General features: G+C 42.8%; 1 protein-coding gene across 3 annotated transcripts in view; it reads left to right on the forward strand.

Moving 5' to 3' along the window:
• The first annotated feature begins 2,529 nt into the window (after positions 1 to 2,529).
• Positions 2,530 to 15,354, forward strand: part of GALNTL6 (polypeptide N-acetylgalactosaminyltransferase like 6) — a 452,994-nt gene continuing 440,169 nt past the window's right edge. The window contains exon 1 of one of the 3 annotated variants that reach the window (XM_035324503.1): positions 2,530 to 3,239. In XM_035324503.1, the coding sequence (XP_035180394.1) occupies positions 3,102 to 3,239 (138 nt within the window). In that variant the 5' untranslated portion in view covers positions 2,530 to 3,101. The remainder of the gene's footprint in view (positions 3,240 to 15,354) is intronic. The other 2 variants (XM_035324500.1, XM_035324501.1) reach the window with 2 other exon arrangements.

Consider the following 15,354-nt stretch of genomic DNA (forward strand, 5'->3'; position numbering starts at 1 on the left):
CTTTCTTTGTTTTGTCCTTTAAGCTGGCTTAGCATCTTAGCTTAGCAAAAATCAGCAATTCTTATTAGGGCTAGGTGGTTTACAATTGTGTGGAAAAAAAAATGCTGAAAAACATGCCTTTGTTCTCTACAAAGCAGACCTGAATTTGTGAGTTGTGGACTACAGCCATTACTACAAGATCATCCTCAGGGTTCAGGAAATTAAATTGAATTTCCTCTCCTGAGAGTGAACGTGAATGTTTGCATTCGTTTTTACCTCCAGAGAGGGACTTAACTAGCATGCTGTGGAATTTCAGCGTGCACTATCTCCTAAATCTTTCCTGCCACTAGTGCTTCTTTTTCTATAAAATTATTATATGATCTTATGATCATATGAGCAATTATTTCTAGACTTAGGGTGGTTTTAGCTATTATGGTTCTCACAAGGACTGGAAGAACATCAGTGTTGAATCCCTTCAGACAAAAAGGCAGCTGATTCAAAATCTTTTATATACTAGGTAAATTCTCTAGCCTTGGATGAGAAGCTAAAAGTTAAGTGGAATTTCTGACCAGACCAATGCTCTTTGAGTTTGTGAATACTTCTAGTCTTTCGGTGGATACAGATCTAGAATATCAAACCAATTTTTTTAAATTTTGTTTGAACTCAATACCATGATATCCTTCCTTATAGCCTGGCAAGAGTGAAAGGAAAATAGTGAAGTATGTACTTTATCACTAGGACAGTAGAGCAAAATTTTGCATGCGGTGCTGGTCTAAGCAAGACTAGTTTATGTTGGTCTTGCAGCTATTGAGGGTGAGTGCAAAATTGTGTGGAACCTACTGAGAGAATAAAGTATCAATGGCTCACTCTTAAATGTGGATGGATACCTTTTGCAAAGCTCTGCAAGGCTCTGTCCTGGATATGAATCTGCTAAAGCTCATGCTAACAGTCTGGATTACGGACTAGATATTATTTTTATTAAATTTGTATATGACAGCAGAAGATAGGTTTAAACACATAGTGCTTTTGACAAACCGGAGAGAGATTCTGGAAGAAAAGTGATAATATTCAATAGAAGCAGTGCAGAAGGGAGCTGTATTTGTCCACAGGAACAATGAATGAGGAGGAAGTTAGTTCAAGGAAAACATAACCAACTAGAGCTTAAAGAGTATCACCAACTGGTCATTAGGTAACAGCATAAAGCTGCTGCAAACAAAGCATCCATTCCACATGTAAGCATGAAAAAAGAATCCACACTGTGACACACAATTATCCTGCTTTTCTTACAAATACTTATAAGGTCTCAAGTGGTGTGTTATGCCTGGCTTTGGACGTTGCACTTCAAGAGAGAGAAATCAGTTGAAGACAGTCCTGATGAAAGCAGTAAGAGACATCAGCTGTTGAGATGTCCTGGGCTGTTCATGGAACAGTATGTCAAAAGGTGGGCTTTAGCTACGTAAAGACTGAGGGGAATACTCTTTTATCCTCAGCGGGTAATGTAGTAGCCTGAAATCACAGCAAGGAAGATTCAGGTTAAACATGAGGGATAAGTTTGTAACTGCAAGTCAGAACAGATTGCCTGAGGAGGCTGTAGTGGTGCTGTCGCTGGAGGACTTCACAATGAGTTAGACCAACGCTTGTCAGCAATGACAGAGGTGCAGCTGATCGTGCCTTGGGGCAGCGCCGTGTAGGAGCTGACCTCAGAAGGTCCCTTCCAGTCCTACTTTTCTGTGTAGAGCATTACGCCGCTCGCTTCCACCCCACCTTTGGCGATCAGTCGTCTGTTCCTCCCACAAGCTTTCCTTTATCTCCAGCTACTCTCCTAAAAATAAGCTTCAGCTGCCTCTCCTATTGTATTATGCATGTGTAGGAAAGGCTTTCTGCACAAGGCAGTTCTGTGGACGGCCCCGATCGATCTCACCCATGAGAAGGGCGGCACTACTTCCCACCCTGTGTAGGGATGCGCTTTGGATGCAGTAAGAAGGTTCTCACTGTAGGATTTAGCCTTAGACATTTAGGAATGCTTTAAGCCATCAACAGAAACATGGGCCGTAGTTGGCAGTTTTTATACAGAAAAAAAAAAAAAGGTAGTTAGATACACCTTTATTTTACGATATGGGTTATAAGCATATTCCTGCTACAACAGGGTGCACATTTTCCCACTGTGTGAGGTGATGAAGCTGAAAGGGCACTCACTAGGTCCGAGCGAGCTCAACCCGAGCGCCCTCCTGTTTTGCCTAGAGGAGTTAGTTGGGGCAGAGAGGACGCAGCGTGGCTTCAGGGCATGCAGCCCAACTCCGACCGGGAGCCCAAACGTGCCTGCCCAACACACCGGGCAGCGGCCACGCCGCTTCCACCACCTCCGGGGCTGCTCCCGGTGCGGATCCCCCGCGTTTCACGCAGCGCCGACGAGGGCGGACAGCGACGGGAATCGCAATCCCCCTCCCCGCTGTGCTGCGCGGCGACACCGGCTCCGGTACCGGCACCGGGGGGGGGGCCGCTGGCCCGGGATGGGGGGCGCGGCGGGGCGGGACCGCTGCTGCCCGCCCCCGGCCCGGCCCGGCCGGTGCACGTGGTGGGGGGGCCGAGCCGAGCCGCCCCCTGGCTGCCCGCCTTCCCCCGGTGGAGGGGAGCGCTGTGCCGCCGCGCCGGCCTCTGGGTGCCGCTTTTTTATTTATTTTAATTTTTTCCCTTTTAACCCTTGCTTAGCAAATTACGCGTGATGAGCTCATGATGCCGCGCCCCCCCCTCCTCAGCTCCCCCAACGCCCCCCGCCCCGTGTGCCCGGGCGGCTCCGCGCCTCCTTAGCGCTCCGGCGGTACCCGGGAGCTAGGCGGGCCGGCCGGCTGCTCCTCGTATCAGCATCACCGTTTTACCTCTTCTCTCGTTTTATCGCTCGGTGTCGGGCCGCCTGCCGCTCCATGAGCTCCCGGGGGGGCGGTGGGGCGGGGGGAGCAGCGGCCGCCAGCCCCGACCCCAGCCCCGCCCGGGCAGGGGGCGGGCGGGCGTGAGGCGGGCGAAGTTTCTCCGCCACACCGGGCCCCTGCGAGGGACGGCGGGAGGGAAGGACGTGGCGCCGGGGAAGCTGCCGCCGCCGCCGCCAGGGCAGCCCGGCTTTGGCCATGAAGAGGAAACAGAAGCGGTTTCTGCAAATGACGCTGCTCTTCAGCGCGGCTCTCATTTTCCTGCCCGACATCGGCCTCTGGGCTCTCTACAAGGAGAAGCACCTGGTGAAGCCCGCCGAGCCCGCCGAGCCGCAGGTAAGAGCTGCCCCTCGCCCCCCGCTGCGGGGTTTTGGGGGGTCTGGGAGCGGCGGGTGGCTCCGCGCGGGCTGCTGGCGGCACGGACGGAGCGAAGGGAGAAAGTTGTGGGCGAGGGAATTCGCCCGCCGGCTGGCCCCGGGTGGCCCCTGTGTCCAGGCACGGCAGCCGGCTGTGAAATTGGGAAAATGCGGGATTTGGGGAGCGCCGGGGGTCAGCCCCGGGGGTGCTGGGCGCTGGGGTCCCGCGGGTTTCCCGACGAGCAGTGGAGTTCTGCCGCAACTTTCAGGGGTCTGCTCGGCTGTGCCGCTCCGTGAGCCGCTCTGTGCTGCTAAAACTGCTCGTAATCCTCCCAGTGCACCGATCACCTCCAGCCTCTCTTTCCTACCCTTCTTACTGAAAACTCCAGAGAAGTGGCTGGCGGTCTCTTTTTCTTTTGGACGTTACTAAAGTGACCTGAAGCGTGCCTGTCAGACTGATGGCACAACCAACTTTTAGATATTTCCAGGTTGCAGTCTCCTCAATCACCATTATTAATAATGTCAATTTATGTCAACTCATAGTTGTCATAAGCAAGGTGTTTGGGTTTTTTTTACTTCTTTTTTTCCTAAAGTTATTCTTCGACTCACTGGTATTCTGCATGCCTCATAACTCCCAGTAAAACCTGCATTAAGTGAAGTTTAGTTTTGGGGAGTTGTTGTAATGAAGCACTTTAAAACCCCGCCTGCAATTTACCATTTATACACTTATATTTATCTGTGTTCTGCTCAGCAGTTCTATGCTCCTACACCGTAATTGTTGGTGTAATTTAAATAGAATATAAATATTTTATAGGTCATTAGTAAGAAATTATGGGATCGTTTGATCTTTTTGTTTGTTTACCAGTTGCGTAGCCTCGATGTTGGAGTGTGCGAGACAGCATCATGTATCGTTTTAGTGTATTAGTAGTCTTAATTTCAAGGGTCATCACCCATGTATATAATGCACTTGCCACATACTAACTGTATTTAAGTCAGTTCCTTCAACTGAACAGTAACATATTTGATTCTTTTTTAATATAGCTATCCATTATGGAAGTTATTCCTCCAAAGTGTCATCAGTTTAGTTAATGAAATATGCTGAATGGAAGATACCCTAATTACCACAGGAGGAATTTGAAGCTTACTCTGTCTTTCTAAGGGTTTTAAAATGCAGTAGATGTCAGGTGCTAGACTGTAGTTGGAAATAATTTCTGCTGAAAGAAAATTATACATGATCATAAGTGTCTGTCATTAGTTTACAAGGTGCATACTGTAGTCTTTGCAGTTTCTGATTTACGTTATGATTTAGGAAAGCTGAAGTGTTCAGTGCAAATAATGATTTCCGTGTTTGTTGCATGGCTTTTAAAAAGACATATGCCTTGAGATAAGATGAAACTTCATATGTTCAAGACTGAACCCTAAGCAGAGCATGACTGGGTAACATTAACAGTGAAATAATGTTAAAAAAAAATAGTTCTGGATGCAGTGGTTGAAGAAGACCTTGGCAATTAGCAAGCAGCTGAACATATGTGAAGGGCTAGTGAGACTTGCTAATGAGCAAATTTTAAATCCTAAGTTTTCTTAAAGTTGTTTTTTTTTCCCTTCTTCACCCCCCCACCTGAATGCTAATGGAGCAGTAATGGGTTTGTTTTAATGAGAAAGCAATAAAATTGGCAATGAAACTTTGAACCTTGCAGCTAACTCTAATGTAATTCCACTATCCCTGTCAGATCTGAAGTTTTGTTGGAAACGTCATACCATGTGAGGATAGCAGGTTGAAGTAGGGGGGCATGATGTAATTGTGGTACTTGTGCCTTTTGATGTGTGCAGCATAACCCAAAGTGTATATGAGGAATGACGTTTGCAGTACAAGTTTTGAGATCAACTGTTTTATATAAAAATAGATTGTAAAAAGATGGTCAATGTACTTCTTTAGGACTATGCTAGAAAAAAAGGTAATACTAGAATAGGCTATAAGATTATCAGAATAGTTACCTAACGTTTTTTGTTGTTGTTCCCCTCTTGAGTTAGCAGGAGATGAATGACTGTGGTGAATGTTGAAATTCTGGCTTTGCCCTTGAGGTATTCAATTACTCGATAGTTAATGTGGCTTAACACAAGTTTAAAGGTCAATCCTACTGAAACTGCAACAGACCTTCGTTATATACACTAAAGTTGTGTTAGGTTTCACAGGTATGTAGGTGGAGGCAGAGCGTGAGATGGTGATGTACAGTTGGGTTGTTCAGGTATGTCATGAGCATGGAAGAGGGTTTCACCCTCATGAGTAAAACATGTGCCTAGCAGTATTCTGGTGTTGGCAGTAATGCTAACAAACATGCAATCTCATTTTAATAACAGCTAAACCAATGTAACTGATCATCAGGTGTTTCTGAGGAGGTAGCAGGGTGAAATTCTGATACTCTGACGAGTTGAAAAATGGAACTTTCCAACGCGTTGCTAAAGCAGACATCTCCAAACTTGCCTGGGAACGAGGGCTCTGTCAGCCTTTCCGACCACCTAGGCTGCTTGCTGCAGCTCCAGAGCGGAGGAGGGATGACAGCAAGCTGATTGAGGCAGGGTATCCTGACAGCAATAAGCAGAGAAGATGTTCAGAAGCAGTCCACATGGCAAAAACAGTCTGCTTGTATCAGTGTGCAGAGCAGTGTCCCCTGGGCATGGTGACACTCCCCATGCTGGGAAGAGGGCAGTTGTGCTCTTTAGCATTATCTGGAAATTCTAATATAACAACATAAGTTGACATTTTTCTTCTTTATAATATTGCTCCAAGAAGTTACATAAGAATTTATTTTTTGTCGTCATGCAAATTCTGTCTGTTTCTGAGCAGAGCAGCTCTTTCTTTCTTCATTAGGAGAGATTATAAGATGAGAAGATGGTGTTGACGACACTGATATCAGACAGCATTAATGATTTTGACCGCTTTACATTAATTCTATATGCATTGTTAACCTCTGAGTGTTTCATACAAACTTGTTTTTTCTTACCATGTTTTCCTAAGGTTTTCACTTGTGATATTGTTAGGCTTGGTCTTTATAGGTTGAATACTGTTATTTAATTTTGTTTTTTTTCACACAATTTAAGGTGAGGCTTCAAAGGTAAGGTCTGAGTTGCACAGAGCAACTGTCAAATACTGTTTGACAATAAAACAGTATGTGCAAAATACTGCATGGGAAATGCAAAAAAAAAAAAAAAATTCTGTTTTAATTCTTTCTAAGTCAGTCTTTCTAGCTATACTATAGGAATAAGAGAAATTGAAGAGGGTGCTTTATAGCATTTTTTAAAAAGCCTTGTAAATTCCTTAATGGTTCTTGGTATCCTTGAGATTTGATGATAGTTTCTACAGTTAGTATAACTTCTTTTTTTTCTTTTTTTTTTTTTTTTAATTTTATTTCACTGAAATATTACTTATGTGATATAAGTATCCTGTCTGATCTGGTCTTTTCTTGTGACACATTCCCAAGGCAGAGTGTTGGGATGTTAAGTTATGCTGGCCAAGCTTTTAAGTTCATTTTAGTTTGCTGTTGGAACCAGCAATGATGCAGTACTCCTCGTGGGATGTAATTCTAGTGCAAACCTGGCTACCCTGATGCTGACTAAAGTTAGTGCTACTTTATCTGGCTGCAGTAAGGCTGTAACCTTGTCTGTTTATACAGTTGCAGTAGATGGAAAAATAATGTAATAGAAACAAATTTCCTGCAGCAGAATTCCAGTGTCCATAATACAGATGTTTGGTGAGAAGTACTGCAAGATGCCTTTCTTCCTGTTTACATAGGATGCCAGTGTAGTTGGCTGGAAGAGGAGGGCAATCTAGTGAAGTATCTCCTGATACATTTATAAGAAGGTGGATTTGCTTTGTTTTACTTAGTTTTGGCATAGCACTGGGTGCAACTTTACCCCCTTGATTCAACCACTTATGTGGGAGGGGCTGTGGTTGGGGTTCACACTTTGAATGAGTGGAACAGAGTAGTAGTTAAGTCAGAAGGGACCTTTAAAGATCATCTAGTCCAATTGCCTGACCACTGCAGGGCTGAAGTGCCTGAGGGATAATGCTGTTTGCACATTTTATTCCAGTGTTTGTACCTTTTTTTTTTTTTTTTTTTCTAGTGCTTGCATGGTGCCTGGAGCAGAGAGCATAACACAGGTGTCTTGCCAGGGGAAGGCATTTTTCAGTGGGATGGAGGCACTCCCTTGTCCTGTGTATCCCATATTTCTCTCTGGTTAGCCTGATGCTTAGGTGTTTCTTGTGGGACCTGTGACGTAGGTATTTAAATGAACTCCTCAGGATAAGGAGAATGTAGTTCTTACAACTCCCGAGCACGTGCTGTGGCTGGCAAACAGGTGTAAAATGCATCTTCAAAGTCTGGTGGCCGTGAAGGTGCCAGCTTTGCCTTCTGAATCCAGGAAGCACTTTTGGACTGAAATCTGTCTTGCAAAGGGTCATTAGTTTCTGAAGTCCATGAAAGAGGTGAAATTTCCAACTTACCCTGAGGTTAAATGTTTCCTGCTGCTGAGTACAGGGGTTCGGGTAGGCACAGTTGTTGCAGGACAGCTATCTCCATTTGCTCACTACTGGTGCACGCTGAGTCCTGGCTTGACTTGGCCAGTTCTGCGTCTGAAGCTGCATGAAAGCTGTACCTTAAAGTGAAAGTTCATTTTTTTCCCACTAGCTCTATTTCCCATGCTCTTCCAGTTCATTTCCACAGCTCCAAACTGTTGTACTAACTATGGTTTGGTTAGGACACAAATAGGTGCCTGTTTCCTATAATTGCACCACCAGAAGAGGGTTGGTCATGCTGGTACTTATTATACTGTCAGTTACTGGGAGCTGCTTTCACCACAAACTTATGAGGCGTCTTTCTCTTCGTTAACGGAGTGTAAATAGACTGACAAATAGGCCCGAGTCTACAAAAGTAGTTGCCTGATTACTGCTGTTAATTTTTACCATTTTGGGACTGCGCATGTCTGACAGTAAAAAACAAAACAAACAACAACAACAAAAAAGCTGATAAGATGAACTCTCAATTTCTGTACATGTGCTCTTTTGGGGAAGTCCTTGTTTTTCTCCCCAGAGCAGCACCCAGTCAGTCCTCTTATTATTCAGCCAGCTCCTTCTATTGCTGTGCCAGTACATCAGCTCCCAGGCCCCTATAGATGGCATTGCAAAACAGACCTCAGTGTCTTAAAATGCAGTGCGCTGGCAGTCTGTGTTTGCCACTTAAGTACTTAACAGTCAGACAGTTAACACTTTTGTAATTCACTTCTTTGTCTGAATTGCTCATGTATAATTTTATTCCCCTGTATATATTGGCGCCTACTGAGGAAAATATCATTTGAGTTCTAAAACCTTTGTTACTTTTAAGATACGATATTATTTTTGTCAATTAGCAATATGTTTCTGTTGTATTCAGTGTACCAGAGGGAGCCCTCCTGTGGTTAATTTAATACCTATCAATTTTCAGGAATGTTACTAAACAGTATATCTTGCAGGATAAAATGGGCTGTTTTCTATATTTAGTTTTATTTCCACTTAACTCTGTTTGTAATGCCTTTTTGCTAATATTATTGTGTGCGGTTACCATATTTTTTTTGAAGTACCGTCATTGCAGATTGATACAAATGAAAATGCAAGGCGCAGACCAATATTTGGACTCGTCGGGATGAGTGGGACTCTGTGCCCTTACCAAAGCAGTGGGACACAGGGACCCCCACTGATTAGGGATGCATACCCAAGTGTTTCATTCCCCTTGCCGGACATGATGCTGCTTGCTTCTTTCCTAAACTTCCTCACCTCCCTCTGTGGGGAGTGAAGCCTTTGCGTTTGGGTCCAGGGTACCACAGCCTGTACCTGTAGGTACATCCTGATTGAGAGCCAGACTGCACGTGTGGTTTAGTGGAGATATAGCCTGTGTGTGTAGTAGGCAGGTAGATGGAGAGAAGAAAGAACAATTCAGCTTTGCTTTTTTTTTTTTTTTTTTTTTTTTTTTTTTTTTTTCCCTTTTAATGCTCAGACAGGTAACTTATGGTCTTCATCTAGCAGTATGCTGATGCATGCATTTATAGCAATTGAGTTCAGCAAAACCGAGTGTATGCTAACTATTTTGATGGACCTGGGCCAGGAGCAGACATGTTTGGTTACTTTAAATAAGGCTGAAAAAATTAATTCTGAGGTTGACAAGTTAAATACGGTGCAGCTCAGGAATCTCCAGCTAAAAATCCTACATCTATCCGAAATGTGCATTGCAGTCAAGAGACCAAATTACCCTGACTGAACAAAATAGCAGTCCCAGTTTATTAATGTTTCTTTAAAATGTGAAAAGGCCTTGTTAGGAGATGTCAACCTGCTGTACCAACTCCTCTCTGAGAATGTCAGTGTAAACTGGTTTTTAAGGTCAAACTCTGTTGTGATTCATTGCTTTCACACTGGTTTTAATATTTGCCACATTTGGTGGAACATCACAGGGTGATGGGCTAGACTGTGTAATTTTCCTCAAAATATGTCTTTGACAGAGAAATCCTATTCCTCTTTATGAAAAACCTTTTGGAAGAAGAAGACATGCCTCTAAATCAATGCAAACACCTGGTAATTCCAGCCAGCTATTTAATCACCAAGCTAATAGTGATATATTAACAGAACCATAGGAATTTAAATGGTGAGATGAATTTAAAAGGAAATGCACAGGATACAGCTGCCCCTCTTCTGGATGTTTGTACCTTGCTGGGTCAGAGCTGCCACGTCCCTGTTCCAGGCAGTGTTTCACAGATGTGATGCTGTCTTATGCTGCCACTGTAAGATCTCTTGGTGGATCTCATTGAAGGAGTTTCCCATTGCTGTTTTTATTCTGGTCAGACCCTATTTAGTGAAGATCTCTGCCTTTTTTTTAGGATGCAGTCACTGGCAGAAATATGAGTTTAACCAGTATATGGGTTTAATAGATAGCTGCAGCATCCCGTTCCCCCATCACCTCCAGCTGTTGGTTACCATCCAGCACCTGAAACTTTCAGCCAAGTTCCTGGTGACAGGACATAACAGCATTTGACAGATGCTTCATTGGATCATCTGAAACCACCTCCACAACAGCTTAAGCTTATCTGCCAGGCTCTTCCCTGATGGAGCTGAAGAATATTTGCACGTTGTCTTCAGAACCATGTGAGCAGCAAAGCATGTGGAGAGTGGCAATGTCTGGAACTGCAGTGAGTGTGCAGTGCCCTACAACTTCTGTCAGGTCTGTGCCAGCTCAGAGACACCATATCCAGGGCAGTTTCCAATGCTTAGCCAGCTGAATTTACGGTGCAAATTGGACATAGTAGGCCAGAAAATCTGCCCCGTACAATGTAAATGACTCATCAATCACTGATAAACCATTGGTTCTTAGCTTAAAATACGGTGGGGATTTAGTAGTTTGCTTGTGTGCTATACAGCAGTTTATGACAGGATCCGATGCTGCTAAGAGATTTAGCTAGGCAGAGTAATTATCTGAACTAGGATTTGGTCAGGACACCCATGTTAATACAGGGTGCTTTGGAAATTGAATTGCTCACTGAAGTGTGTAAGTGTAGATTTATCAGACTAACTTAAGGTGCTCATTTGCTTAAAGAAGCATAATTTTTCATACTTGTACTTAAAATGGAAGTGAAGTAACAGATGGGTTTGTTTAGAAATTTTTAACCTGTTTATTTATTATTCCTCTCTGAAAATAGTGTTCTATAAATTAAGTGATAAGAGCATGTAAATAAATGTTTAGGACGAGAAAGAACAGAATCACAGGAAGGCCGAGGTTGGAAGGGACCTCTGAAGATCATCTACTCCAAAAACTTTGGACTCTGAAGATCACCTAGCCCAACACTTCGTAGCCAGGCTGTACAAGTTCTGCTTATAGATGAAGATGGGGAAGTGCAAGGGCTCCCTGTCTGTCTGTTTAGAGCCAGTGCCTGGGAAGTAGCGGTCCTGCACATGCAGCCATGCAATGCTAGCAGCTTCTGCAGTGTGAGATAAGTGTTTTGTCCCCTCTGTTTTTTTCCTCACTGTGACTAAAATCCCCCAGTTTGGCATTAGGTAACACAGTTGTCTGTTACGGGCAGTTTGTCAGTCTGTTCTGCCATCCAGTCCTTGGGCAAAAAGTTGTTTGTGTAACATCATTTTTGGCTAATGCCACTGTAGGTTTATGGGTTCATATCGGAGAAGGCAAGGCTCGGTAAGTGCGTGTGTGCCTGGGAGGACTGAGGTATTCCCTCCTCTGAGCTAGCTCCAGTAGGCACTGGCAACAGAAATCTTTCTTCTGCACAGATTAACCCTTGGCAAAATTTTGCCAATTCCTAGCAAAGCTGTCCGAGATGCAGTGGTAGTTAGCCAGAGCTAGGTTTCTTTAGAAGAGACTGCTAATTGTGCCTAAATTTGTGCTGAAATAATATCCTTCAGTGGTTCACCAACTCGGAAGCATCTGTCCTGCACTGAATATAATCCATGGCTTAATGCAGTTGTTCACTTACTTAATATTTCTGTATTGCTGTGGTTTAACCCAGCAGGCAGCTAAGCACTGCACAGCCATTTGCTCCCCTCCCCTTCCCCTCTCCCAGTGAAATGGGATAAGAGTGAGAAAAGAAAGGGAAAAAGTATGTGGGTTGAGATAACGACAGTTTAATAGGACAGAAAAGGAAGGGATTAATAATAATGATAATAAAAAGAATGTACAAAGTACATTATCTACAATGCAATTGCTCACCAGCCTGTGAGAAGTGACCCCAGCTCCCACCCCAGCCAACTCCCCCTTTTTTGGTGTGGAGCATGACGTCGGGCGGTGTGGGACAACCCTTTGGGCAACCTGGGCCAGCTGTCCTGGCTGTGTCCCCTCCAGCTCCTGTGGCACCCCCGGCCACTGGCTGGCAGGGCAGCATAAATAGAAAAGTCCTTGGATCTGTGTGAGCACTGCTTTGCAGCAACTAAAACATTTGTGTGTAATCGGTAATCCTAAATCCAAAACACAGCACCATACCAGATACTGGGAAGAAAATTAACTCTATCCCAGGTGAAACAAGGACATCTGTGAGAAACAAAATAGCTCCCATGGCCCTTTTGTGGGGAAAGACTTCTTATTTTCAGCGTAGCAGTACACCTCTGCCTCTTGCCTCTTTTTGTTCTTGTTTGTTTGCTTGTTTTTTGGCAGGGGGAGGAGGGGGTAGTGGAGGATGAGAGAGAACACATTAGAACAAGTTTCTGTTTCTTTAATATTTTTGGTATCTCATTTGATTGCTGGGTAAATTATTTGATTGGATTGCCTGAATCTTGGAAATTTTTAAATTGTTTTTTCTACAGAATGGTAGTTTCACATTAGCATGGGAAATGCATGAAAAAGACACATTAATGCCATCTTACTAGAAAAATATTGCTGTGTTTCAGGCTCTGATAAATGACTACATTTTAAGTTGCCATTGATATGGATACAAAATGAATGACAGGCCTGAACGGATGTTGTGTTTCCAGAATGGCTCAATATAAACTGAAGTGACAGTCAAATTGCTGATCAAATTTTGCAGTTATAACACCAGTGTAATAATGTAAATCCAGAACTTTTATGACATTAAGTAATGAATTTTCCACTAAAATTACAAAATGGTTAGACTCACAGCATAAATGGACATTAAAAAGTACTTTGGATGACTCTAAAAATTACTAGGAAACCCAGATGAAATGGAAAAGCTTCACAGCAAAATATTCCTGCAGCATTTTTCACCCACGTTTCACATCAGATTAAATCTTTTTCAATGTAAGGGCATCCTTGACGTGATCACCAATGATAGTGATGTGGTGGGACAATACATAGATACTAAGTATAGACAGTATATAGATACTAAGTACATAGGACAGTACATAGATACTAAGTAGATACTCCTCCAAACACGGTCAAAATTATTTTGATCGATATTACTACTTGGTCAATAGCAAGTTAGGTAGCAGTCTGAGAGAAGGGTGGTTTTACCATAGTTTCCTAAAGTAATCCATGTAATCCAAGCCCAAGCATAGCCAGAACATATTTATTAGTTTATGCTTAGGTAACATGGAAATTAAACTGTATTTACCTCTACCAACTAACTGCTTGTACTAAGTGAGTTTAGAAAGCTGGAATCTTGAGTACTGCAAACAGCTATGCCATGCATGCAGGAAGGGCTGCAGAGGGGGCATGGAGCTGCTCCTTGAGGGAAAGTAGCAAAGCTGCAGAAGGTTGAGAAATAAATTTGACTGGAAACATGGTCCATGGCCATATACGATCCTTCCCAATCTTCCCCATCACCTCACTTCATGAAGAGAGGAGACACCAAGAGCTGCAAAAGATGCCAAGGCATTGTTTATAACGTTCATATACAAAGGGTAGAGAGGAAGTACTTTAAAAAGAGCTGCTATTAACATGAGGCTTGTTCTTTCTAAAATTGAGGTGGTATCTCAGTGAACTATTGCTCAAGAATTCCAGGTGCTACAGTGCATATTCTGACCCCACACAGAGCAGAAGTGCTGTCAGAAAAGACAAAGGTGTATTTATTGGAACAACTGCAGTATGGCCAAGTGAGATAGAAGTTTTTCTTCAAGTGCTTAAGATGCACAACAGATGTCTTCTTCAGAAGCAATAAAGAAAAATTGTATTTTATAATGGGTGAGGGGAAATGGAGATGGCATCATGCTAAGCTGAAACCTGCTACTGCATCTGGGATAGATGCACATGACAAATGAACACAGGAGATCAAGCCCAGGACACGTGTACTTACTGCCTGTACACGTTGTAACCCCTTCAGGCTGCGGAGGTCTTGAAAGACTAAACCAAATGGTTTAGTAATGTTTGTTCTGTGATTTATGAGAGTAAAATACTACTGAATCAAGTGAGTTGAGATTCTTCTTGAGTGCATTTTAAAGGAATTCTAAGTAGAATAGATTCTTCAGAAACGCTTCTCATGTGTGGAATCCGAGTGGTGGTATTTTTTTTTTTTTCTTTTATGTATGTGTATATCTGTAAATACACGCCTTTGTTTACAGGCAAGAGGATGTGAGAAGACCATCTTTGCTCCCTACAAGGGGAGGGAGTTTATTTTTCTTAGCGTAGCATGCCCTAACAATCTTAGAGGTGTGCAAATATGTGGGAAAGTGTAAGTTTATGGATATAAATTCAGTACAGCCTAAAGTGTCTTTGACATTTTCCTTTTTTTTTTTTTTTTTACTTTTTTTTCCCCTAAATAAATGTGAATGTTTGGCTTGTTTTTGTCTCCTGTCTCTCTTTATGCACAGATTGTATGTGGGCTGGCTTTATGTACAGTTTTTGCAGTGACTACTTTTGATGCTCTACTGAACTTTTTTTTTTCCCCTCCCTACTTTCAAGTCTTGTAATATGTAGGCAATAGATATGTTGGCTCATATCATTTATGCTTTTGATTCTTTCCAATCTGCCTTTTAGTCTTTTCTGCTCTATAAATGCTGGATTCTCCTATATGTTTGTGTAGGAGACTGTAATGAGTTTGTTCAAAAAATACTTGCCCAAAGCTGCTGTCCTTGTAACACTTTGCTAACCTGCTTTTCTCCCAATGTGTGTGATCTTTAAAAAAAAAAAAAAAAAAATTAAATGACTGACCTATTCCATTCAGTAACCTTCTTCATATTACAGATTAACCTCCAATTTACTGATCTGGTTGTTAGAGAGACCAGCTTTTAATGATAATGGAGAATGAAAAGCTGCCAGTGTGTTAGGGTGGAAGTGACAGGGAGGAAACGTAAAAGGAAAATGTACAACCAGAAGAAGAATAAGGGAACTATATTCCATCAAATGTATTTCTGGTTATTGCAAGTCACACTGCTAGCGTGTTTCCTATGCCTTTTATTTCACTTTTCTCTAACGTGCATCTCTGGCATATATTGTTATTAAGATTTTTTTAAAATGCTAACTGCAACCTTGTTTCTCTATTTTAATTTATTATAGTGTATTAGTAAAGCTGCTTTGGAATACCCTGGATTAATGATGCATTTAAACTGTTTTAAAATGACCCCAGGCTAGGTCAATTATTGAAGTAGTGCCAGTGAGGAATATTTTATTTTGATTGCA

Source organism: Oxyura jamaicensis, chromosome 4, assembly GCF_011077185.1.
Source record: "Oxyura jamaicensis isolate SHBP4307 breed ruddy duck chromosome 4, BPBGC_Ojam_1.0, whole genome shotgun sequence".
NCBI classification, from domain to species: Eukaryota; Metazoa; Chordata; class Aves; order Anseriformes; family Anatidae; genus Oxyura; species Oxyura jamaicensis.